General features: G+C 39.4%; 1 protein-coding gene across 1 annotated transcript in view; it reads right to left on the bottom strand.

Moving 5' to 3' along the window:
• MYO5A (myosin VA) overlaps window positions 1-25,501 on the bottom strand; it is a 165,393-nt gene that overhangs the window by 25,666 nt on the left and 114,226 nt on the right. The window contains exons 23-31 of the mRNA XM_081048126.1: window positions 24,593-24,686; window positions 22,109-22,257; window positions 17,927-18,040; window positions 12,820-12,963; window positions 12,471-12,524; window positions 10,303-10,530; window positions 5,990-6,090; window positions 3,006-3,086; window positions 988-1,186 (exon numbers count right to left, since the gene is read on the bottom strand). Coding sequence (XP_080904252.1) covers window positions 988-1,186; window positions 3,006-3,086; window positions 5,990-6,090; window positions 10,303-10,530; window positions 12,471-12,524; window positions 12,820-12,963; window positions 17,927-18,040; window positions 22,109-22,257; window positions 24,593-24,686 — 1,164 coding nt within the window. The remainder of the gene's footprint in view (window positions 1-987; window positions 1,187-3,005; window positions 3,087-5,989; window positions 6,091-10,302; window positions 10,531-12,470; window positions 12,525-12,819; window positions 12,964-17,926; window positions 18,041-22,108; window positions 22,258-24,592; window positions 24,687-25,501) is intronic.

The raw sequence follows: 25,501 nt of genomic DNA on the forward strand, positions 1-25,501 counted from the left end.
TACCAGTCCTGAAAAGCTTTTCTCAAAACCAGCAGTCACTATAATATAGATTTTACATAGAAATGTGGAATTAAAACTTTTCAATGACTTTTAAAACTATTTTTAATTATAATTCACATACAGCATTATATTAGTTTCAGGTGTACAACATAGTGATTCAACATTTATATACCTTACAACTTTTCAATGGCTTTTAATTTAATAAATATAGTTATTAAACTTGAGTAGGTAAAAAAAATCTGTAAATCTGTAATAAGTTATTTTGTAACTGAGAAAGAAATATTCTAGAAAGTATTTTCTGTGAAAGAAAGAAAAAAGAAAAAGAAAAAACTTGGACTGTGTGCCAGTGTTTAGAATCTGGCAAGGGAATAGAAATCTCCTTAATCATTGCACAAGTTCTGTTTAAAAGAATAAAAAAATGTACAAACTTGAATCCTGCTGTCCGTCCTCCCTGACCTGGGAGCTCCATCCAACACCAACCAAAGTGCCTGCTTGGTCCTGCCAACCGCCTTCCCTGACCGTAATCCTAACCCCTGCTCGTTGCTAGCCATAGAGGCTGGGATGGCCTGGGCGGCTGACTGGGGACCAAAGGTGAACGCAACTTGGCCCCAGTCTCTCTTGTGACAAAAGCATACCCAACCTTCTCCAATGGCAGAGAATCTTCAGTGGAAATGGAAGAAGTGACCGCCTGGGTTCACGAGGATATCAAAGGCCAGGCATACAGTCAGGTGATACTTTCCAGACCCTTCGAGTTAGGTCGGAGAGCCTTCTGTGAATAACACAGCCTGCACACATGCCTTTTTCATGTCTACCAACAAGGTCATATGTTCCTCACCCTGTCTCTGCTAGAATAAGAGAGGAACAAGTATGGCGCAGTGAGTTTTCCCAGCCCTGGAAGATGTGTTTGATCAACAAGAAAGTAAGATGATCCTGGAGGGCTAGGCCCTGCCTGCTGCGGAGTGAATGGGCCCGGGCAGCTCTGCTCACCAAGTTCTCATTGGTCAGCCGGGTGATCTCATGCTGCAGGCTGGCCTCAATGCGGGCCTCGGGCGGCAGCTGCAGGTTCTGGGCCAGCAGCTGCTGCTGCCGGTTGTTCTCCTCCTTCAGGCTCTGGATCTCCCCGCGGAGGGCCTCGGCCTCATTATCATGGCTCCTCTTCTGCGACTGCAGCTGGGATTCCAGGAGCCTGTGGAGAAGCCACACAGGAAGGACAGGCAGATGAGACCAGAGTCCCTACTGAGGGGTGGTGGGTGCAAGGCTTGTACCCATTTGCAAGAGCTGGCAAAGTGGGGACTCTTTAGCACCTGCAGAACTTCTGACTTGATTAAAGTCAAGAAACTCAAACAAGGGCCAGAAATGGAAATGAATGCTCTCTCATTTGTCTTTCTGAATTGTAGGCCCTGCTACAAATATAAAGTTCTCAAAGGCCCTGAGAAATAGGAAGAGTTGCAGCTCTTTTGAAATGATGACTAAAACAATCAAAAGTCACAGCTTTAACCTGGCTTTCTATATTTACAAGCCAGCACTGAAGTTGGCAAAGACAGTGCCTTTGCCACAGAATAAGTCTGCACTGTAGGAAGACAAGATTACAAACTTCCAATCTAATTATTACAGCTAATAAATATGGCTTTAAGAATTTCAGCGTTACTAATTTCAGGCAGAGGGTGCAACCAGGGTCCCGTTTTCACTTTCTGCTTTTATCTCTGAAGGACAGAAAGGCTGGAGTACTCCTCTGAAATATACACAGACTTACCCAAATCCAAACAGGCAGTTCTGAAATTTCATATACATATATTCTCAATTTGTCATCTTCTCTTTCCCCATAAACTTCCCTATCAGTAACAAAACTCTAACAAGACATGGCTTTAGAACATAAATATTCATAGGACCAACAAAGTGGTTACTGCCTCTGAGCATTAAACATACAAGTCAGCTGTGCCTATAATTAGACCCGAGCACTGAGAAGAGCAGGGAGAAATAGCATCTTCCCTTTACCATGCACCTTGCACCCCCACTTCTCTATTCACCCCTTTCTAAACACAAAACAAAGTTACAGTTAGGGATTAGTTAACATGGAGAACGAAAAAATATCCTTTTATTCCAAACCCCTTGGTTACCGATTCTGGGCAAAACTTTTTGCTGTCATTGCAAGAAAGCTATTAACAGCAGACTAAAACTATATGTGATTATACAATTTCAAAAGGATTTGAACCAATAACACCACAAAGTTAATGACAATGGTTTAGGATTAGAACAAACAAAACAGAATAAGCAGAAGCCCCTTGAACAAATAGCATAAGTATTTTTAAAATTTAATCACTAAAATGGTATTTTTATGAGATTTTTAAGACACAAATATCACTAGAGCAGATGAGTGTCTGTTAGAAAGGTGTTGCTGTTTCAATTTCACTTGTTTTCCCCCAACATATTTAACATGTCGAGTTTGGATAATTATTTTGAACTGTAGCAATGCAGGAAACCCTCCTGATTTGCTGTTTCACAAATGTGAACTTCACAATAACCACATAGAATGCCAAATCATATACTTAGTAGTGCTGTTAGGCAGCATGATAATGATATACGAAAATGTAGCCACGTTACCATAGGCACATATATCCTTTAGATTATTCCGAACAAGAAACCCCTAAGCAATAGGTATTAATCTCTCCCACAGTAGTTTGAGCTCTAATTGAAAGGTTTTGGTTTTCTTCCAACTCCTAGTGAGATATTCACAAATTCCAGTGCCTAAAGGGAACTCTAGATAGCATCTTTCACTTATGGGCAGCAACTCTTATGTTCACCATCAATCCATTTCAGCTTTAACAGCATTCCTTAGTTAGAGATGGTTTTTAGGAAGGTGTTTGGCTGAATGTTCTAAATTTTACTGAAATTTACCTAGGAAGACAATTAATGTAAAAGAAACATAGAAGTTAAAGTTAGGAGGCCACTGTTAGTAAGAAAAGCAACAAATTAATAACATTCCCTTCTGAGGAGACAAATATAACCTGTTGGCTTGTTTTAACCCTTCATAAACCAGCCACAGCTCTCCATCCTCATTCAACTCATGGCAATCCATAGCAGGTGATCTTCCATGCAAAAGGAACAACAATGCAAAACACAAAAGGATACAGGATGGGAATGAGATGATGATAGTCAAGAGCAGCACATGGTATTTCAATATTTTATTAATTCAATATATTCTTTTTGTTAATTACAGATGACTTTAAGACATTATCACAAAACATTATTTTTGGTTAATTTCTAAAAAAAATGTGTAACATGTAACATCATATGTAAATGGGTAGAAATCAAAACAAAATAATCAAGGACCTACAGCTACTTTTCCTGCAAAATAGGAAATGACTCAAAATGTGAGAAAGAAGTTGCTTTTCAACATTCTTTTCAGCTAGTAATCTTATATGTCACATATTATATTAGAAACAACCACAGTAGTCATACACATACATAATGAAAAGTTCAGATAGTGTCTTTGTGTGCCAATCTTCACAATCCATTTCAAAATGAAGTTTTATGTCTTCTGGGCAGGAACTTGTTTTAACTTAATAAAGTCTAATTTCCTAGCTTTAAAATTGCTTTAAAAATTCTTATAGGAGTAACTTCGAAATAAGAAGATATCCAAAGTTCTCAGCTTTTACAACACAACTTTTAAAAGATTGTTTTCGTGTCAAAAATAATTTTAAGACCTGGGGAAACTGCTTTTATATTAGAGATATGACACGTTTTATTTAAAGTATGTATAATTGATAAATAATAAGGACAAACTTTATTATAGGTATTTTTCTACCCCTGCTATATAAATAATATTTTTGAGTGTTTGTTAAGTGTCAGACACTGTTCTACATTTTCCCGCATGTATTATTTCATTGAGTTCTCCCAGTAACGCAATATATATCCTTTGCCACATTGCAGAGGAAGACCTGGAGGCTCAGAGGTATGACACCTGTGAAGGCTACATAGCTACAAGGCTACCTGTCTCCAGAGCCGAGGTTCCTACTCCTCCTCCTACACTTCTGTTGTTGATATAATGTTTACAGAAAACAAATTCCAGACCATGTTCCTCTATTTTCCACCTACCATCTCTCCCTGGAGGGTTCATCTATTTGCACGGTCTCCATTGTATTACCATATCCCGATGACTTCAACATTTATATTTCAGCCTATGCTTCTCTCTGGTTCCAGATCTGTATTTCAACTGTCTAAGGGATTTCTCTCCTTAGATGTCTTCTTAGCTCCTTAAATTTAATATCTGTGACTCTATTAATCATCTCCACCCCGGACTACCCCACACCCCAGACCTAGGAACATGAAATGGCATCACCGTATCCAGCCAAGAACCCACAGCAGATACTTGATTCACCCCTCATGATTCCCTGTTTCTCACCCACGCAGCCAATAAACCACAAGGTTTACTGACCTCATCTTGTGTGTCTTTCAAAGCATCCCATTTCTCTCAATCCCAACTGCCAGCAACCAAGTCAGTCACCAAAAATCGGTCATCTGATTACAGTAATAGCCTCTTCACTGGTCATGATGCTTTCAACCCTGTTCCACTGCCACCTAGTCTCTAACATAAAAGCCAGGCTTAGCTTTCTAAAATTCAAATCTCTGTATCATTCTCCTACTTAACACCTTTCAACAGCTTCCACTGTCACTGGAGTGTAGTCCAAATTCCCTTGGCTATCCCCTCAACAGCCTATAACCCTGTACAAGTAAGGACTGTATTCACCTTGCTGACTGCTGCCTTCCGAGAGTGTGTCACAGGGCCTGGCACGGAGGAGGCATGCGGCACAGGCCTGGTGACTGAGCAGCTGAGTGGGTGGCTGAACAGTGTAATCTAGCTTTTTTTACACTTGCACAGTCTTAGATACAAGATATGTGTTATTTATAATTGACATTCATAAATTTAAATTCAGGTTTAACCAAATACTTTTATGGACATTCTCCACCCTTGTCCATAGAAGAAAGTAACAAGTACTGTGCATTTTGGATGGCGATGTAGTTTAGTTTGTGACATTTTTCTATCTACCACCCCTGATACTATGCATCAAGAGACCTAGACTGCACACTGATAATAAAAATCTCCAGAAGTGTCTTTTTCGCCGATCATCGCTGGCCATGTTCTTGTAAGCATGTAGTCTTTTATTTTTTTATGTTTTATTTTTTATTTATTTTTTTAAGTTTGGTTTATCTAGCATGTAGTCTTGTAAGTTCAGAATTCAACAGCACTAAGGCTAGGAAGGTTGGGAAGGGGTGACAAGAAGGCCGAGGGAATTCCACAGATGAGCCTTTATTTTGTGATAATCTCAGCTATAGAAAAAGCTTCCGGAAAGTTCAGTCACTTATGACTGTGCAAATCCTACTGTCTCATTCAGCCCACCTCGGCTGCTTAAATGTATATTGACTGAGCTAAGTGCCGTTTGCAACTTCATTCATATTTAGAGTAAATAGGATAAAACCAGAGTTAGGATTTTCTCAGAACACCTTAGGGAAACATGACAAAAACTTGCTCTTGGTTATCAGGGCCCCATTGCAGAGATCATGGTAACCTTTTAGAATTATATGGCTACACTGATGTAATTCCAGATACTTCATCATTGCTCTTCGCATTAAGTTCCAATTACTAAAAGCTGCAGTTGCCTCTACAAACCTGCCTGAATAACCAGCCTGAATAACAAATAAAAGTGACTCCCCAAGGCAGTCCAACAGTGAGTGACTGGTTTCCCTCTCAAGGCTAGGCCTTTAAATATACAGACATATATTTCCTTGATGTAAAGAACATTTTCCCTGATACCTTGCATCAATACTGCTGCCTTACATTACAAAGGAGATTTAACTGGGGATATACTGAAACACTTGGATTCCCTTTAAAGGTCAGTGGGTGCATAAACACGCTGACTTACTGTACAAGAGGCTTGAAGACACAAGATCAGGAAGATTAAAACAAATGAATAAAAAAGGGTGAACTTACCTGTTTGTTTCTTTCAAACCAATGTATGCTTGTGCTATTTCGCCTTTATCTTTCATTTTTTGTACATCTTCCAAAAGTATTGTGGAATCTGTCATTGTATTCTGAAGGAGGAAATGACACATTTCCACATTCACTAAGAATCAACTCAGAAGCTTTGGACCACATACAACATGTTTCTTTCCTCCAGAATAGGGGGCTTTTTGTGCTCGCCCACAGCTCGGCCCCTTCTGAGCATCAGCTCCAGCCACAGAAATGCAAGAGGAGAGGGGGCTCAGGCAGCTAAGAGAGAGGAAGCTTCAGTCCCTTTCCTGAGAATCCTTAAAGCTCCATTACGAAGGTAGTGAGATTCTAGGGTACCATTGCCCTGTAAACAAAATAACTGACGGGCTATGTGTGTTTTACATTATGTGTGTCGGGGTAGAGAGAATACAGCATCAGAATAATAACCAGGCAAGATCACTAAAGAACTATTTAGTGAAATGGACAAAGCTGTTCTTTCTACTACTTTCTGATCAGTTATAATGAAACAAAAACACCCCAATAAAACACTAAACGTTTGACATAAACCTCATTTTTCCATTAAAAACTCAGTACAGATAAGATGGTATTTATATGACATGCTTTAGCAAAATTAAGTTTTTTTCCTCACTTCTTTAGATAAATATAAATGGGAAGGATTTAGCTTCTTGTAAATATCTATCATTTGCTGTTATTCAATTCTTTTCCCCTTTATTACAGTACAGCATGAAGCTTTTGAAATAAACATTTGACAGGTCAGAATTACTAAAGATTTTGTATAAAAAGGAATTTTCTGCCAACATTTCTACTTCCCTTTTTAGTCTAATCTACCTGACAACCCATGTAATTTCAAAGTCTTGCTTCTACTCAGCTACTCTCTTCACCTCTCTCCTAAACCAGGGCAAGAACAGACAATGAGAACTGCTGCTCTATAGTTTCTAATGAAAAGTACACTTTAGAACTCAATGGCCCACTCCATTTGCCTCAATAGTATATATGTCTGATCCTTTAGTCATGGTTTGCTCTATAGTCTGGTTTCACAATGAAATGGTGTCAATAGGATACACTTCAAATACCATGACCCTAGAGACTAGGTTCAAGATAACTCTAATGCCAAGTAGAGCCAACAAATACGTGCTTTTGAATTTCAGCATTCATAAGAAGCATCCTTTTTTGAAAAATCCCACTTTTCTCCTAATGCTGTCCTTTTGTGCGCTTATAAATGCTTCCTTAGAGAAAACCAAATGTAATCTGATAAAAGCTATTAACAAAAGCTTATATTTGATTGAATTTTAAATATCTTTCCCATAAACACCCCATATAGCATTTCTTTGTCTACGTTTTATAAATATTTTAGTACAAATTTCATAGAAAATTTCTTTTTCCTTTTTCCCCGAAAGGCAGAACATCTTTCTATTCTATAAAGGGTCATACTCAGATTTTGAAATGTTAAGTAATCACTCTCAAAGGCCCAGGTTCTATAACGCTACATGGATTCTCTGATATGAGGACCTACCTACAAGCTGTGGTCTTGAACTTTTAGCAAATTAGCTAAGTCACCTGATTAACTAACCCTAAGGAAAGACAGGCTTCTCAGGATGGTGCTGCCCTGGCAGCAGGTGGTCAGTCCGTCCTTCACTCATCTGGCCCATCTTAGCTAAGAAGCGGTGGTTGGTGCATGAGATCACACTTAGATGGCCAGTGTTAGGAAGCTCTGACTCACTGCCCAGTTTGTCTGCCCCAGTTCAGTGACCAGAAGTGATGAAAGGGTTGCACCATGTAGGAAAGTCCCAGCCTCCTCAGGAAGGGTGTGCTCAGCAACTCAGGCTCGTCTTCGCCCTTGGCCAACAAACCCACAGCCCACAGAAATGAGAGCATGGGAGAGCCTGTGCGTTGGAGTGAGCTGCAAGTTAGGGGCTTCCCTCCCCCACCTGTGGATGGCTTACCATAACTACTACAGTGAGTCACGGAGCTGACGGAATTAGCAGTTGTGGAGCCCTTGTTTGGGCCAGACTGGAGCCTGTTACATCCGTATTTTCCCATGCACCTCCCAAATAAGGAGGGGTTAAAATAGGAAATCAATTTGTAAATGTAAAAATAGACTTGGTGTCCAGAAAGCGTCAACTACATATATAAAGCGATATTTGTAAACTAAAATTAGAATTAAATAGAAGTACTTACTAAAAATTTTATAATTACCTTATCATCCTGAAAAATCACAAATCAGTGAGCACAAAAAAAGGGAGAAAACATAAATAAATAAATAAATTCCATAAATAAATTCCATCAAGTCCCCATCATAACAAATAAAAGCTAACTGTAAAAACCACAAATTGTTTATCCTAAAACTATTTCGATAAACAAATATTCACGGAACTGACATGAAATGGACATTACTATTTATGTGATGGCAACTCTTAATTCTCAGGAACAAGTGCTTGAAATCCTTTTTGAGTTTTTTTCCCTAATTGTAAAGTATTTTTGAGTATGTGAGAAAATGAACCTCCTGTTAATGTATATGGGTGAAATTTTTATCCTCGGTCTGTGAGAGTTACAGCAATGCCCTGATAGGATGTCATTTGTCCAAGTAAAGCCTCCCAGAACACTCGTGGAAGTGGAGCAGATAAACTAGACCTGGCTAGGCTGGGTCATCCCTTGCTCACTGGGTGTCACTCACCACTGTTCTGCACGGGAGTTGTAAAATGATGAGTCTATGACTTAGAAACTGAGTGGGATGAATAGCCCTGTGGTATCTGAAAGGTCTCAGTCAGCATCATAGGCATTTTTCTGAGGACAGGACAAGCTGCTGCCAGGTGTAGGCTGGGAGCTTGGAAAGCAGGGACTTCAGTTTGACAGAGCCAGCCCACTAGGGGCGGGCAAGCAGTTGTCACATGGAGTATGTGAGATGGGTAGGTGAGAATGTGTGATCCCAGAACGATGTGCTCTGTTAGCTGGATTGCTTTTTGTGCCCCTTGGTTCATTTTTTTCTTTTTTTGTGCCCCTTGGTTCATTTTTCTTTTCATTTAACTTTTACTAAAATTTCTAGTGAGAATACCAGTTTGTCACAAGGGAATCAGAGAAAGGAATCCTGATTGTGGACTCTGCTCCAGCTAGCATGCAGAGGAGCCTTGTTTCATGCGGCCCAACCACAGTGGTCATCATGGGAACCAAAGTGAGACAGGTGAGATGTGCAGGGCCGAGCCAAAGGAGAGGTTCACCTCTCCAACTTCTCATTTCAGAATTAAGGGGTATGTGATTTGTTTTAAAATAAGGAAGCCCTTTCTTTATATAACTCCACTTATTCCTAGAACTTCCCCCCTAGGATTCTTCAGTCACACACCTCGTTTTGATAATTGGGTATTTTTTCCGGATTAATCCTAGGTGAGAGTTGCCTTTATCAATCCAGACTTTACGCACCGGGTTCAGTGTCTTAACCACATACAGAACTATCATTTCTAAGCGACGCACTCTCAGACCTTTCAGACATCCAGTTCATCTCGTATCACAGTCATATTTTATACAGCATGTCACGCAATTGGGATAGTTGACTGCCTAAATTCTTGATAACACTTTGCTGCTTCCACATGGGCAGGGATACAGGTTAGGCTCTAAGACGATTACTCAGACCATTTTTGTCTGAGGGCAAATGACAGAGGCCCTTTTCTGATCAGCATATGGCAGTGACAGATCTCTAATTACCTGAGGGCAGGGAAGGACTTCAAAGGGCCATCTACATTCTCCAGTGCAGGTCCTTCCTGTTGACTCAGTAAACACAGCCCCTCCCCACTGGGACAGCTCCCCCTCTTAAACAGAACTCCCTAAAGTGAGCAGAAATCATCTCTATGTAACTTCCATTGACTGATCTCATTTCTAACCTTTTCATATGTTGCCTTTCCAGTTAAACAGGCTATTTTCAACAAATAATTTTAAAATTGTATTTTACACCTTCCCACAGCAAGATAACTTATGAACTTTTGTATTTAACAGAATTTTATTTTTGATAAAAATTTATTGTGGCCACATTACTACAAAAAGATTAATTTTAAAAGCCCTTTGCTCATGAGTGAGAGATGAAACTTTGAAGATCATCTGGGATTTTATTGGCTTTTTGCTCACTGTAATTGACACAACAGTTTTAAAACAACATTGAGTTTTTTTGCTTTAAAATGATGATATCCTCAATTAGATTAAAAAACGCTCTTAAGTGTTTGCTTCATTTTAAATGTGAGGGAAAGGATAGGAGGAAATAGGGGCCAGTCCCCAAACACCCTCTTTGGCCACTTGCTCGTTCTTACCTTGGGTTGGATGGCCTCTTTCTGGCTCACCAGCTGAGACCTCAAGATGAGGACTTCCTCTTTGCGGACGTCCAGCTCCTCACTCACAGAGGTCAGCTGCTCCATGAGGACACGGTAGGCGGGTGCTCCTGGAGCAGTCACCTCGGGGGCACTTTTCTCACTAAGGGCCTTGCGTAACTCATTTAACTCATTTTTCAGTTTTTTGTTTTCTGATTCTAGTTCTTGACGCTGTATGTAGAGACAAAGAATAGTTCATCACCGTCATTCTCAGCTTTACATTGGAATGCTCATCTTCCCCCAAGACTGCAGAAGAATTCTTCTGGAAAAGGTCATCAGAGCTACCCTAGTGAATGGCTTCCAGGTTCTACTGAGAGCTCTGCTTGCAAATTTAGGAAGTCTGACATCCATTGGAATTGAGCAAAGTGAATGGTAGCTTGCTTCATCAACCCAAATTCCAGAGTCAACTTTATTCCAGGCCTGCCCAGGGCGTGTTCACAGGCCTGGAGAGATTGCTGAGTTCCCAGGGATGAGTTTAGCCTAGCCCTAGGAGCGCAGGTTTCATTTGTGGGTAAATATAAGGGCAACTATGAGGGTCCAGCTGGTCAGGTTATATCCAATGAATATTTCAAATGAGCAGATCCCTGAAATCTTGGGTAGCATCCTCTTAATTCCTTTGCAAAGCAGAATGGAAAGATCACTGAAATCTTAGGCTTTTAACTTCTAATAAAAAAATTACCGTATCCCTTAAACCAATAAAATTCCTTTTAGCATTTTGATGACAACAAATGGTGTTTTTTTTCATATTTACTTCCTGTATGGCAGGCTTTGAAGTTGCTGGCAGAAGCTTAGAGGTGGGAGGAGAGGATGGGCCACCTCTTCCTTTGGCCGTACAGATGGACGTACACATCCTGTGCCCCCCCCATACTTGCACACACCGCCCGCCCTCCTTGTGCCACCAGTTAGTACTGACCTCTGCACATTCTGCTCACATAACAGCATATAAACCCAGAATAGAGCTCTGATACTAAACTGTATTTACTGACATTGAAACACAAATGGCAAAGGATACTGGTTGGCAGACACTGAAGTAGACAGTCATTTAAAAGCACCACGGTGCCTTATTTAGTCTCAAAGGGTTCTGATTCTGGAAAGCAGAGGAAGGAGCCAGGTGGGACCCAGCCTGCTCTGTATCAAGGAATGGGCCTTGTTTTTCTTTTTTAAACTTCAACTCTTGTGTTACCCAAGATGCTTTGTATTTCAGGAACTACTGTTCCTAATCCAGAGCCTTTTCCAACTGCTCTGGGACTCACATGGGCAGCTCATCACTGTCTAGGTAGACATTGCCTTTAACCAGTAGGAAGACAAAATTCTCCACCTTCATCCTCGCCTCTCGACTGTTTTTTAAAAATAAGTTAAAATGTTTCTACTCTGCAAACTAATAGCTAGTTACCTTTGTCTACAACACATAGTTTCAGTAGGTTTGGTGGTTAGAGAAGGGGATTGGGAGCCAGAGACCCCAAATCCTGTCTAGTTTCTAGTGGGATTATCTTAGGAAAGTTATTTATATCTCTTAGCCTCAATTTCCTCATCCATAAAATGAGAACTAAAATACTGACTTGCAGGATTGTTATAAGCATTAAAACTGATATATAAAGTATCTGTATTTAAAAATGATGATAATGACAGCTGCCGGCATTTGTTGGGTACTTACTATGTGCTGGGTACTATTCTACACAGGTTACATAGACTACTTCATATAATCCTCATGATAGTCCTATAAAATAAATATTATCATTATTCCCATTTTACAGATGAAAAAACTGAGGCACAGAAAGGATACATAACTTGCATGCAGCCACATAGTGGAGGATCTAGCATTTGAACTCAGGCAGTCTGACACTAGAGTTCAAGTCCTTTACTACCTTCTATAGCTTCCAATGGCAGCTACTGGTCCTGTTTTTGCTTAGACTGAACTCTAGTTTACATGAAATAGATTCTACAAAAGGGAAGAACACAAGGCTAGAAATAACACAAGGCTACACATAATGCCTGAATAAGGCTTAAGCTAGGGCCTTGGGTGCCCTTAAGGATGTTCTATGAGAAAAAGAGAGGCTCTGAGCAGGCCTCTTGCCAAAACATGACATTCTTGGGCAGAAACTTCCCATTACCTTGAGTGACTCATATTCCAGTTCTGCACCTCTAATTGGTGGCCGTTCTTCTTCCTAGGGAAAAATATAAAGTTTTCGACTTTACAAAGAAGTAGTTATATTTTAATTGTTACATTTTTACTCTTAGAATATTTCCTTGCTCTGCAGACAACAGTGAGGAGAGTTTAGCCCGTCACTACTTAAACCAAAGGCTGCTTGGTTAAGGTATTCCTGGGATGAGCTCCCATTAAACAGAGACTGCAGAACTGGAGCCTCTGGGCCCCATTTGCCTGAGGCCCTGGGCGGTGTGTGTGTGTGTGTGTGTGTGTGTGTGTGTGTGTGTGTGTGTGTTTGTCGCAGCTCCACGCACCTTTGCCCTGCTTCGGAGCACCTGCTCCTCTTTGCGGTCCAGCTCATCCTGCATCACCTGCTTCTCCTGCTCCAGCTCCGTGACCCGTTTCTGGAGTTTGAGGAACAATGACATATCCAGAGGCACCTTCCTCTCGCTTGGCTCCTAAACCCCAGAAAAAATAAGATGGTTGAGACGATCCAAAAGGTGTACAAGCCAATGAGAAAATGATGAATGGCCCAACAGAAAAATAGGCTAACTTACAGAAGAAATATAAATGGCGGAAGAATATACAAATAACACGTCCAACCCAGCTAATAAATAGAGACATGCAAGTTAAACAACAGTGAGGGTCTACTCCCCTCTCACATTAAGATTAATGATGCCATGTATCAATAACAGTGTCTTATATGATATTAGTGGAAACATAAGTAGGACTTTTAAAAGAGCAAGTTAGCTGTATTTATTAACATCTAAATGTGTAATAGATACCCTTTAACCTAGCAATCTATGTTTAAGACTGAATCCTACAGAAATATTTATACAAGTACACAAAAATATATGGAAAAATATGTTCATTCATTGCAGCATTTTTTGTAATTGCAAAAAACTTGAAAGAACCCAAATGTTAGTCAATAGGAGAGTTGCTTAAATAAATTATGGTGTAGCCCAACTGTGACATACTTTAAAATGTCAAAAAGAATGAAGTAGATCTACATGAGGAAATAAATGTGTCCTAAATAAAACTATTAACTGAAATACACAAGGTGCAGGACAGTATTTATATTATGATCTTATATGTGTTTAAAAAACAAATATACGTGGACTTTTAAACATATCTAGCACACGGCACATACAAACCTAGAAGGCCATCAATGGTTACATTGGAGAATGGGAGGCATTAGGTTGGTGCAATAGTAATTGCAGATTGAAAGGTTAAAAATTACAAAACACACAATTACTTTTGCGCCAACCTAATACTAAGGGAAAGTTTCATTTACTACTTTACACATTCTATATTTGAATTCTTTTGTAACCAGGAAAAATGATTTTTGAAAAGGTGAAGTGCCAGCATAAATACTTGAGATCAAGCAGAGAGAAAACTAAAAAACCAAAACATATATATCCCTTAATAAACTGAAAGATAACCTAGTAGCATTTTAAAAGTATGTCAATTGGTTCTAAAACAGTGAAAACTACTAGGATCAATAAAGACACGTGAATTAAAGCTAAGCAAATGGAGAGAACTAACCACCATCATGGAAGTTCTGAGAGTGCCATAATTGTTTTACTTTGAATACTTTGGTTTTGAACTTTTAATGAGGTAAGAAGAGAAAGAATTGTATCCTTAGAGTTAATGGAAAGGATAAGGAGTCTCTTTTTGTTAGATAGAAAGAAACAGAACAATAACAATAACACTTATTTAATTAAATAGTCAAAGTATAATTCTTAACTGGCTAGCAAATCTTATATTTCCAATTGTCAGTTTTTAAAAAGAATGTTTTTTTCTGATATAAAGGCAAAATAAGTTTTTATAGAAAATTTAGGAAAGAAGAAAAATGCAGGCATAATTTCATATCCAGAAAGAAACTCACAATTTTTCTATGCTATTTTTTCTATAGATTTATAGAATTTGGAATATTTTTGTTATAATTTTATTTTGTCTTTTAAACTTAGCATCATATTACAATTGTTTTCCAAATTTATGATATGATATTTGAAACCTTAATTTGTAATGGCTGTGTTGACATGTGTATCATCATTTGCTTTGCTATTACCTTACTGATAGGGAGTTATGCCTACATTTTTGCTATTGAAATATACTAAGATGAATATCTTAGCACAAATATCTAAACTTTCACATTTTTAAGTCTGTTAAATTGGTTGGGCCAGTTTATATTCCATCAGCAAACACCACTTTGCCTAGAAGAGCAATGACTATTAATAAAAAACAAAAACAAAATTGGCTCAGTTGATAGACGAAAAGTGATAGTTCCTTATTGTTTCAGTTTACACTTCTTTGCCTTTTGATAAGGTTGAATAATTTTTATATTCATTGACTATCATTGGTTGTCTGTGAATTCTTAGTAGTGTCAAGTTCAGTGTTATTGCAGTTCTAAAAAACACACCTAAGAAGAATCAATTAAACTAAGAAGTCTGACATTTATAGGTTGTCAAGGTCATTTACCCACAAACTACTTAGATCTGGGCTTTTTCTTACTGTCCACTTTTGTAATGCTAAACAGTAAGAGAAAGTTTAGATATGTGATCTTCACCATAAAGTCTAGCCTGACCTAGAAAAAAGATAACATCCTGCCTGAACATGATTACTATAGAATTCATTCATATAAAAACTCATTTCAATACATCTCACAAATATTTATATTCTAGCTTTGTTACAATGTAACCATTCCATATTATGTATTTTTAATATATATCTATTAATAATATATGTGTCTGTGAAATTTCTAATTATTTAATGTTTTTTATGCTGTAATAGAAGACTTTGTCCTACGGAAAAAATATAATATTGAAGTGTCATCATTGTACCTAAAATGTTGCCATTTGGGAATCATTTCTCTTAGGCTTGAATGGGCATTTTTGTTTAAAAGGAATCCTCTCATTAAAATAGGATGGGGTAACTTTTTAGCTATCAGTTAATACTGTATAAAGAATTAGGTGATTGCTAGATAATAGCAACATTCTATAGATAGGAACATTAAAACAGATGGAAGAACACAAAAAATAACATTTAAGAACTGCAAAATTGCTTGAGGCATAATAATTGGTAAGAGTGCTCTGGATGGCACCCGTTTTTCTCCCCCATGACTCATCTAATTGAAGAGATACCATTTGTCTTCTCTATACGACAGCACATGAGCAAGAAGGAAGACTGGGTGTCAGGCCCAGGACAGAAAGTTCTGTGGTCTGTCCCGTGGTGAAGACAGCATTCCCAACCAAAGCCAGCTACGTTTCCGATCATGTACTTACGAGTAGGCACAAGAACAAGCATGACTAGTCTGGTGAAAAGCCTTCCCCGTCACTGAGAGAAGGTTCTGGGGGCAAGGCCGACTGCTAATGCCCCGCACTTGTGAAGGACAGTACACAATACTCTAAGACCTGTCTGTGATTTCTGGAGTCCCATTCATAGTCATTATCCAAAAGCTATGAGAAATGTACTGAATCTCACTCTAACCGATCTCTTAACTTGAGAAAAGATTTGGTAGAAAACAGATAAGAATTAGAAACAAAAGGCTTACCCCTCCACTCAAATCTGTAAGAATTTGGAGAATACTTGAAAAGAGTAGAAAAAAGAAAAAAAAGAAAAGAGTAGAGACCTTGACAAGTACCATTACTGGTAAAAATTACATTAAGCACATAAACGTTTTTTAGTTTACCAATGTAATGCCCTCAATCAAAACTACCAACAAGAGGACTCTTTGGCCTGAGTTAATACTAATTAATTTGCAACACAACCTTTTTGCCATGGCTTTCTCCCTCCCATGTAGGAGATGCTCATGGTGTTACATTGAAACCAACAGTTTGTAAACCACTTACTTCCCTGAGACTACTGAAAGGAGTATTCCCATTGAGACCAACAGGATGTGATCCAAAAACCTTCATATCCACTAGAGGCTCAGAAATTGTCATTTTGAAATCTTCAAAGTCTAACTTTGTAGGCGTCTCCAAAGATGGCCACCAACGTTTCCTCCTAACACAAATGCCTTTCCTCCCACCAAGAGACGAAGTTTATTCCCTTCCCCATGAATTTGGGCTGGCTTTGTTACTTGTTTTGACCATAGAATGTGGCAGAATTGACACTGTGCCAGTTCTGGGCCTGGCTCTAGTAGGCCTGGCATCTTTTGCTTTTTCTCTTAGAACCCACTCACCACGCTGCTAAAGAGAGAAGCCCCAGGGAGAGGCGCGAGGAAGAGAACATGGGCTCCCCCGCTGAATACAGGGAGGAACTCCATCTAGCACAACACGGGGCAGAACGGCTCAGTCAAAACCCAAAGAACGTGAGCAATAATAAACTGCTGTTATTTGAAACCACTAACGTTTACGATGGTTTGTTGCACACCTGGAACAACCTCTCTCTGCTGTGTACTGGCCATACTGCTGTGTTGAGAGTCTCCAGCCTAATGTCAGCTATAGACAGAAACGGGACTAGAGAACTACACAGTAGAATCCCTGGATGGGAGGAGGGAGAACACGAAGAGCCGAACAGACAAGCCCTAGGGAGGTTATTGGCCCTGCCACTTACAAGCGGTGACCTTGGACAAGTAACTTAGCTTTCCTGCATATATGATTCCAACTTGTATATATGACATCCCAACTATGTAACATTTTTTTTTAAAATGATCAGAATGAGAAGGCAGGAACCTTTCATTCTTAAGTAAAACTAAGACAAGAAAGGAAAGAATCATTCTATTTTTTTTCCAGCTGTTCTGCAAGAAGTCTATTCCTGACTTGGCCATTTTCTCAGAGTATGATATAAAAATAGAAGAGTTGTGCTTCAATTACCCATTACTGAAACTAATGTCAGAGTTGAAAAGAAGATCTGAGAATTGGTTTGGGAACAATCTAACTTAAAGTCACTATGCTCTTGGAGTTACAGTAATATGTCATTTTGGTTTTGTACCACATAACAGAAAACACTAAGGCAGATTTATAAGCTGTTTTCCGTGAATATTTGTGGAAGGAAATGACATTGGTAAAAACTGTCATGAAACAGAGGCAGTAGTTTTGCTAAACTCTTGGGCACTGGTATTTGTAAGATTCAAGGGCAAAGGGCTTACTTTTTAAACAATTTACCTCCACCTGAAATAAATTCATGACAGACTATGTTTCTGTACATAGAATAAGCGAAGGTGTAAAAGGGAATTACAAAAGGGAAAATCTGGTCATCAAAACTACATTAAAAATGAAAATGTCTATTGACAAAAAGTATGTGCAATAAGTATGTATGTACACAGCTAATTAAGCACCTATGAGCCACTTATGAAGTATAAACAGTTCAAACCAAATGTTATACTTATGGGCAAATGGGGTCCACTCTGCAATGGAAATGTTCTGTTCATAGCAGCGCGATCACATTCTACTGTTAGTGACAGGTGGCTGAATGTACCTCTGTCCTCAACGGAATGTCTTCAGTTTCTGCAAGTTCAGAGCTAAAGGTGTATTCGGACTCATTGCTGCTGTGGGTGGAGTCTGTTCTCTTGTGTCCAGGCTTAGGCACATGCTGCAAGGCAAATAAACCGGACATAATAAATATGACATCATCAAAGCAGCTATAGTCAAGGCAGCGCCCACTGTGACGTGGTTCTAAGCCCCCCTCACTGACTCTCATGCGCAACTGATCTGCGCCACATTGCCTTGACCAAACGCTTACGAAAGGGTGAAGTTCTGAGCAGAAAGTGGGAGATGCGCCTTCAGGGCATGACAAGAACTGCTGTAAAACCAAATGCTCAAATGAAGATCATCTGTGATGATCAGTGGAGTGGTCTTCAGGTTTCTAAAGTTGTCAGTGGCCAGCCAGTCACACAGGGTGAAGCGCAGGTATGATGCCTCAGCACCCAAGCACTGACTTCAGTCTTGTGATCAAGTAAAACTCACCCAAAGTTCACAAGATATGCTTAATGACGGCATAACCATTTTACTGCTCTGTATTTGGGTATAAATAGGCAGGGAGGGAGGGAGGGAAGGAGGGAGAGAGGGTAGGAGTGACAGAGAGAGGAAAAGGGAGGGAGGAAAGGGGGGAGGGGAGGAGGGAGGGAGGGAAAAGGGTAGGAAGGAAGGAAGGAAGGAGGAAAGGACAGAAGGAAGGAAGGAAAAATGGGAGGGAGGGAGGGAGTTTCACTTAGGTGACTATAATTTCTGTCACTTTTATGTATGAAGTTGACTCTGGAGTCAGCAGTGGGAAGGACGCACAGTGCAGGAGAGATAAGAAACTGCTCAAAGAATCCTCTGAAGATCCTTGGGTTATTAATTCAGGGAGTCAAGATGACAATTTTATGACATGCTTATGAAATTGCATTCAGAAAGCTTGTGGGGAATAGGAAAATTAAGCAATTGTAGTCCTTTTCTTTCTGGAGGAGCTTGAAGGAAGAAGGAATAAAAGGCTGGGTTTGTGCCCCTCACCCCTAGCGTGCCCTCAAGGAGAAGGGTGGTGAGGTTCAGAGGCCTAGATCTCGCAGGCTTATCGATCCTGGGAGCTTCAGAAAGGCCTCTGAGAGCTTTCTGGTCTGTCCAATTTCCTTTACTCCTTCTCCCCACTGCAGGAAGAACCCGAAGCCACAAAGAGCTTCTTTGCCGCTTTCCTTCCAAACATCCAGGCGTATGGAGACATCCATCTGTGCAACCACAGGGACACCAGCGGGCCGAGGCACTGGAAGTCTCCCAGGCCGGCCCAGCCTGTCCTCCCGTGTGTAGGGAAGACCCAAGCACACCAGAAGCTCTGCACTCTGTAGCAGCTGGGGTGCACACTAAGGGAGAGAACTGCCACACATCAAGCCAAAGGCACTCAGGTTTACTCTCTGTTTATACACACAGGTGCTCTTACTTCGATTTCTTAGCCCAAGCCAACATTTGTATAGGATGATGTTTATTTAATAAATTGGTTGTGTCATTAAGAGAAACAGGTAGGTCCAGAAACTCTAGGACAAAGATTTTTAATAAGCTTATTAAAGAGGAGTAAGACCCCTAGTTTTTTCCTACATGTGTGTATTATTAGACACATGTTAAAGTATGAATAGAAGCAATACTGTATATTTGCTACTTAATGTAACTTTTGGATACACGGTCGCAGTTAAGTGCTCTGGCTCTGAAACAGGAGAGAGCTGAGTAGGAATCCCAGCTCTGCCACCTACCTGTCCCTTACCCACCTTCTCCAGGCCTCCCTTTCATCATACGGATAAAGGGGACTATAATATTATCTACCTCACAGGTTTTATGTGAGGATTAAAGAAGACAGCGCAAGTAAAGAGTTCAGCATAGCACCTGGGATATAACAAGCATACAATTAACGGTAAGAGATGCTGCTATAATTGTTAGGACCCTGCAGTAATTCAACAACTACCTTGTTGGTGGCCTTTCAGTTTTTATTCAATGTTATTCAGTTATAAGGACAAACAACTGACTTGATCATCCTGTTTTTCAAGCTCTGCATGCAGCCCCTCCTCTTTTCCTTCTGTCATTTCTCCCATAGTTCCTTCTTTTCTTGAATCTGTTTCACTCCCTTCATCAGGACCCTATTGGTGACTGATGGATTCCTTCCTTACTAGGAATTAATTTATCTTCACACACTTCACAAGCCTGGATTCCCTTGCGTCATTACCCTTTCATTGTTGGCTTGAAACTCCTTAGCCCTGGATCAGTCTTTTCTCGTTGCCGCTGCCCTCCAATTGAATGTTCCTGGAGAAAAATCCCACGACACTTCTCGGTACCAGAGAAAACAAAGCTCGGCTCTGGTACTCAGTGGCACTATCTTTGGCCCCTGTATGGCACAGAGTAAGGGAAGCCCTGAGGCACTCTATCCATTCCCCTCTCTTAAGTGTCCCGCCATCCATTTGAGGAATCTGTTTACTACAAAATGCTTCTTTAGCCTTGTGGCCAGTGAGAGCTCCATTTGCAGAACAGTGTCAATGAAATATTAGGCAAGTACCACCTGTTAGTTGTAAATTTCTATCTAAACATTAAAATAAGAGATGTTGCTATTAATGTTTTAATTAGTCCTAAATTCTAAAGGCAAATTTTTATTCTCTGCAATTCAAAGCAAACATTTCCTGCAATCTGCAATCTTGATTGCATCTGGAGCTAGGAAATGAGACCTAATGAAGAGTAGTGTAGGAGGCAGGCAACCTCTGAGCTTCCTTCCTCTGTTCTTTTCCTTTCCCTTCCTCTGAGCATTTTGTTACCCAAGAGGAATGACAATGAGTCATAGTCATACAATAGAGAGGGTTATAGGCTGAGAAATCAGAAATCAAGCAGCTGAACTGCCCCTGGAACTTGGTTACATCTTTTTTTTTTCCCACAGCACTACTGAGGACAGAATGGATAGCAGGCAGAGACTTGCTCAGCAGGAAGGAGTAGCTAGCCCTGTGAAGCTGCTGGAGGATGGCCATTACTGGAGGGGCTTTTCTACAGATGGCTCCCTCTCTGACTAAGCAGACTAGCTAACCTCACAGATGTCCCTAGAATGTGCTCAGGGAGTGATATAAATGGCATATGCTTCTCTCATTTTATTTTCTGAGGTTTAAAAGGCATACACTGTTGAAAAAGTCCAAAAAATTCTGTAGGAAAAAAAATCTGTTTATCTCTATGTAAACAGGTTGACCCCCACATTATTTGACCTCAATCATTTACTTTCCCAGTGCCACTTCTTAACATCCCAAGTAACCAGGGGCCTCAGAAACACCCCGTGGGATACAAAGCTCAGCTCTAGCCATAGCTGAAGCATAGATTAACCACAAATGTTGGTGCGGTTATCCTGTAAATAGGATACAAATACACACAAGAATGGAACTCTGGGGAGCATGATGTTGAAAGACAGAAAAAGAACTCGAGAGAAAGCTGAGAATGAGAAAATTTGAAAGAAGAAATGTGACTTTGCAAAGTCACATTTTAAAAAATTTTGTCAAAGGATCCAGATAGAAGCAAAATTTGAAGCAAATACCCCATAGATAATCAAATTACCTTTTTTTAAAAAAAAGATATTTCAGAGCATTTTTTGCCATTTGTACCAGGAGGGTACCTTTAAGGCTGATACTTTTAGGGAACAAGAGAGCTAGGGAATTCTTTGTTTCCCGATAACAGGTGAAGTAGAACAGGGAGGGAGAGAAGAACTATTAAAAGCATGGGAGGTACACTGCCAGATGCAGAAGAGTCCTTGAAATAGATAATTTATTACAAACAGAGGCTGAACTTTCTTTTTGTAGGAATATGTCTTTGAAATTATAATATAAACCAGTGGAGAAACTACTCAATTATATGTATATTTGCTTTATATTCAAATTTTACATTAAGTCATTCAAAACATAAAGTCTAGGTATACTGACTTTATACTGTCTTATAGTCCAGTCTTCAAAGTGTTCGACTTTATTAAGTATTTATGAATAATGTCATGATTTCTGGAATTTGCATTAAAACAATCCAATCCATTGGGTGGGATGGGGCGGAGGGGTAGAATGGAGGGTAGAAATGTGTTGACCATTTTGGAATTGGGTTTTGAGTACACGGGGGTTCATTCTACTATTCTATCTACTTTTGAATATGTCTAAAGCTTTTCATTAAAAAGAAGCATATGACTCACCACCATCAGAGTCATTTCTTCTTTGAGGTCATCATATCGTTCTTCTAAGCGACTGAACTCATTCAAAAGGTTCTGATATCTCAGCCTTTCATCATTAAGATCGAGTTCCAGTTGTTTTGTTTCTTCTACTAACTTCTTCTCCATAGTCTCTGAAAGAAAAGTATACCAAAGATGGCTCCACACTTACACTGACTTCCAGTTTCTCTGCAACTCTGCAAGGGGTTTTACTTTTAGCACTACTATGATCTATGAAGAGTATCGTCATAGTGAATGTAGAAAAAGAAAATATCATGACGCAAAACTGAAATAATTGATTCAAAGAAACAACCATCATCTACTGAGTTCTTCCATGTACCACAGACCAGCGCCTCTAGTTCACTCAGTGGTTACAGCATATCCTTGATAAACTTCCATTAGTCGTTGTCTAGTAATAAAAGTACATATTTTTTATTCCAATAGTATTCTATTTCAGGCTATTCATAAAATTCTTTTGTCCAAGTTAGTACATGCTGTTAAAAAGTCAGAGATATTCCTCAAGCCTCTGAGGGAATGGTGGCTTCTCAGAGGACCTGGCTATCCTACTCTACAGAATCTCCATTCATCTCAGTCCCGGGTTCTATTTAACAATTTCCTGCACTCTGAATTCCCTCGCTGTCATGTTACTCCCCCATTTCTAACCAGAGGAGATCCCCATGCCTGGTCATGTGTGTTGTTACTTCTCCTATGGGCTGCTGGGGACCACGACCTTCCTTTTACCCACTCCACTCTGCCCGGTCTGTTGCCAGAAGCTTGCATGTGCTTAGCACAGCATCTGGAGGCTGGAGATGACCCCCTGAGTGCAGATAAAGCAAAGTGAAAAAAAACCTCAAAGCTCAGCTATGTTTTAACTCAATGAGCCAACCATCCATATTTATAAATGTTAAGCTTCCTACCACTATGGCCCATTTTACCCTCATATTTTGTGGCTAAATCTTCATCTGCCCTGCCTGCTTCTACTGTTTCACTATTTGTTTCTCTGTCAGCTCCATGAGGACAATGGCTGCAAGTGTCTTACCACAACTGCTTCTCTGGTGCCCAGCACACCACACTGTTTCCTTACCACAGGGCTTTCATCATTTGTAAATGAATGAATGAGAGAATTTCTTCTCCCTATAACATTCTAGAAATTGCCTTTTATTCCCACCGTTTGTAGAAGCTGCCTAAGGCTATCAACAGATTTTTCCCTAGGTAAACCCATTATTAGTTCTTTGTTCTTATCACTGAATTTTGAATAACATTTTATAATTTCCCAGAAGTATTCTCATCATTCTGAATCTTTCCATCACTTCTGCACCCTAGCAGACTTCTTTCTATGTCTTTAGTGACTGTTTCTCCCTTCCCTTCTTAGTTTTCTTTTCTGGCTTCTTCTTCTTCTTTTTTGTTAAAACTCTAAACCCTTACTTATGGTCATCCTATAAGGCTTAATTCCATCTTTTCTTCTCTTTCTTTTACCTTATTTCCTTTAATTGGGAGGGAGGGGGCGGTGTGGGGAAAGCACAAAGGGCTCTCTTATCACCATAGTGTTAGTGGGTACCTTACGGCTCATTTCTTTCTCTCTCTAGTCGTTAATCTCAGTTTGCTTTCAGAACATCTCTATCTGGAGGCACTAGCTGACGTCCAAAATTTAGCACTCTAACCAACTGATCTCATTAATTTTCCTCATGAACGTGTACTTTCCCCCCTCAATTTCCTCATTACTAATATCATACGTCATATCAAAACTTTAGATATTTTTATTCCTTTTATGAATATAACATCAAAAATGCTAACATTTTATTGATTCTTTTAATATATCCTCCTTCCAATCCATTACTTCCTTTCCATTTCCACCACCAATTACTTTAGTTCAAATCTGTATCTTCTTATCCAGTTTATGTATATGTGGATTCCTTGTAAATTATCACTCCATTCTCTCATGAAGAGAAAACAGAACGAATGTCCACATCGAGTTAGTTCTCTATTCAAAAACTTGGTGGGTTTTTTGCTTGTTTGTTTGTTTTTTGGTCTGATGGCAAAGAGTGGTTGATCTTGGGAGAATAATATCCATTGGTTTAAAAATAAATAAATAAATAAATAAATAAATAAATAAATAAATAAGAATACATACAGACACATATACCCATTAGCTCAAGAATTCTTCCAAAATCAACAGGAATCTTATAAGCCATAACTGATTAATCATACATGAAGAACAATTAATTTTTTAAATTACATATGATATTGACTAAATATGAGTTCACATTTGTACATAAAAAGACCAGATTTACAAGTTCGTCAACTAATTCAAGCAAAATATTTAGAGCACTTGCCTCTTAGAACTTCATAAACTTATTGATGACAGTCTCAACTCTTAAAAATATTTAAGCTCTAAGCAAAGCTGTAACTTATAAAACTTTGGTCTGAGGTAGGTTGGCATGCATTAGGTTGAGACCACGTGAGCTTTACCTGTCATCTCCTTTGCCTGCTCCACGATAAGGTGATTAAGGGTCTCTTTTTCCTGCTTCAGCAAAGTATTTTCTTCCTTCAGATTTGACACCAGCTATAAAATGAAACAATAAATTGAAGTGACTGCAACAGACAGGTGAAGCCCAGAACGAAGTAGAAAGACCACATGCAGTCAGTCACTCCTTCTTTCCACATCTCTCTGCCTCATTTCTTTGCTGAGTTATATCTAGTCACCTTTCAAACTTGGCTCAAGCATTATCCCCTCCAGAGAGCCTTCCTGAAAATTCCTTCCAAGTAGATGTCTCTCCTCGGGGCTACTACAAGACCCTCCCTGTCTACGCCTATTTAGAGCCCTTATAAATGATTTACTTTCACTTCCCTAATAGACTAGAAATTCCTGGAGGACAGAGATGATTGCTGCTGTTGTTCTCCTTTGTACCTTGAGCATTTAGCAATTGCCTGGCACCTAGTAAGAATTTGCTCTTAAAGCAATGATAATGCTTTCCTCACCTCAACAGCCTGACACAAAGCCTATGTGTATCCGTGATTCAAGTAGACACTGAAGAGGTTAAGAAAGACATGAAGGGTATTTGGCTTCTGCAAATTCACTGAAGACTTTCTGAAGCTCCCTGCTGTCTGTCTTTAAAAAAAGAATTTCCCTTTGATCTTCTTTCAAGAATTTTGCAAAGTTGCAAACTAGTCCATTGATTCCACATTTAAGGACTGACCTTAAAATAGTATGAATGGACGTAAGTCCACTAAACTATACACTTAAGAATGGTTAATATGGTACATTTTATATTATATATATGTATATTTTACCACGACTTTTTTTTTTATTTAAGCATTGACTTTTAACTTTCTAGTTCCTGGCTGGATAACAATTCCCAGGAAGCAAAAATCAAAACC

The sequence above is a fragment of the Rhinolophus hipposideros genome, assembly GCF_964194185.1.
Source record: "Rhinolophus hipposideros genome assembly, chromosome: 5".
NCBI classification, from domain to species: domain Eukaryota; kingdom Metazoa; phylum Chordata; class Mammalia; order Chiroptera; family Rhinolophidae; genus Rhinolophus; species Rhinolophus hipposideros.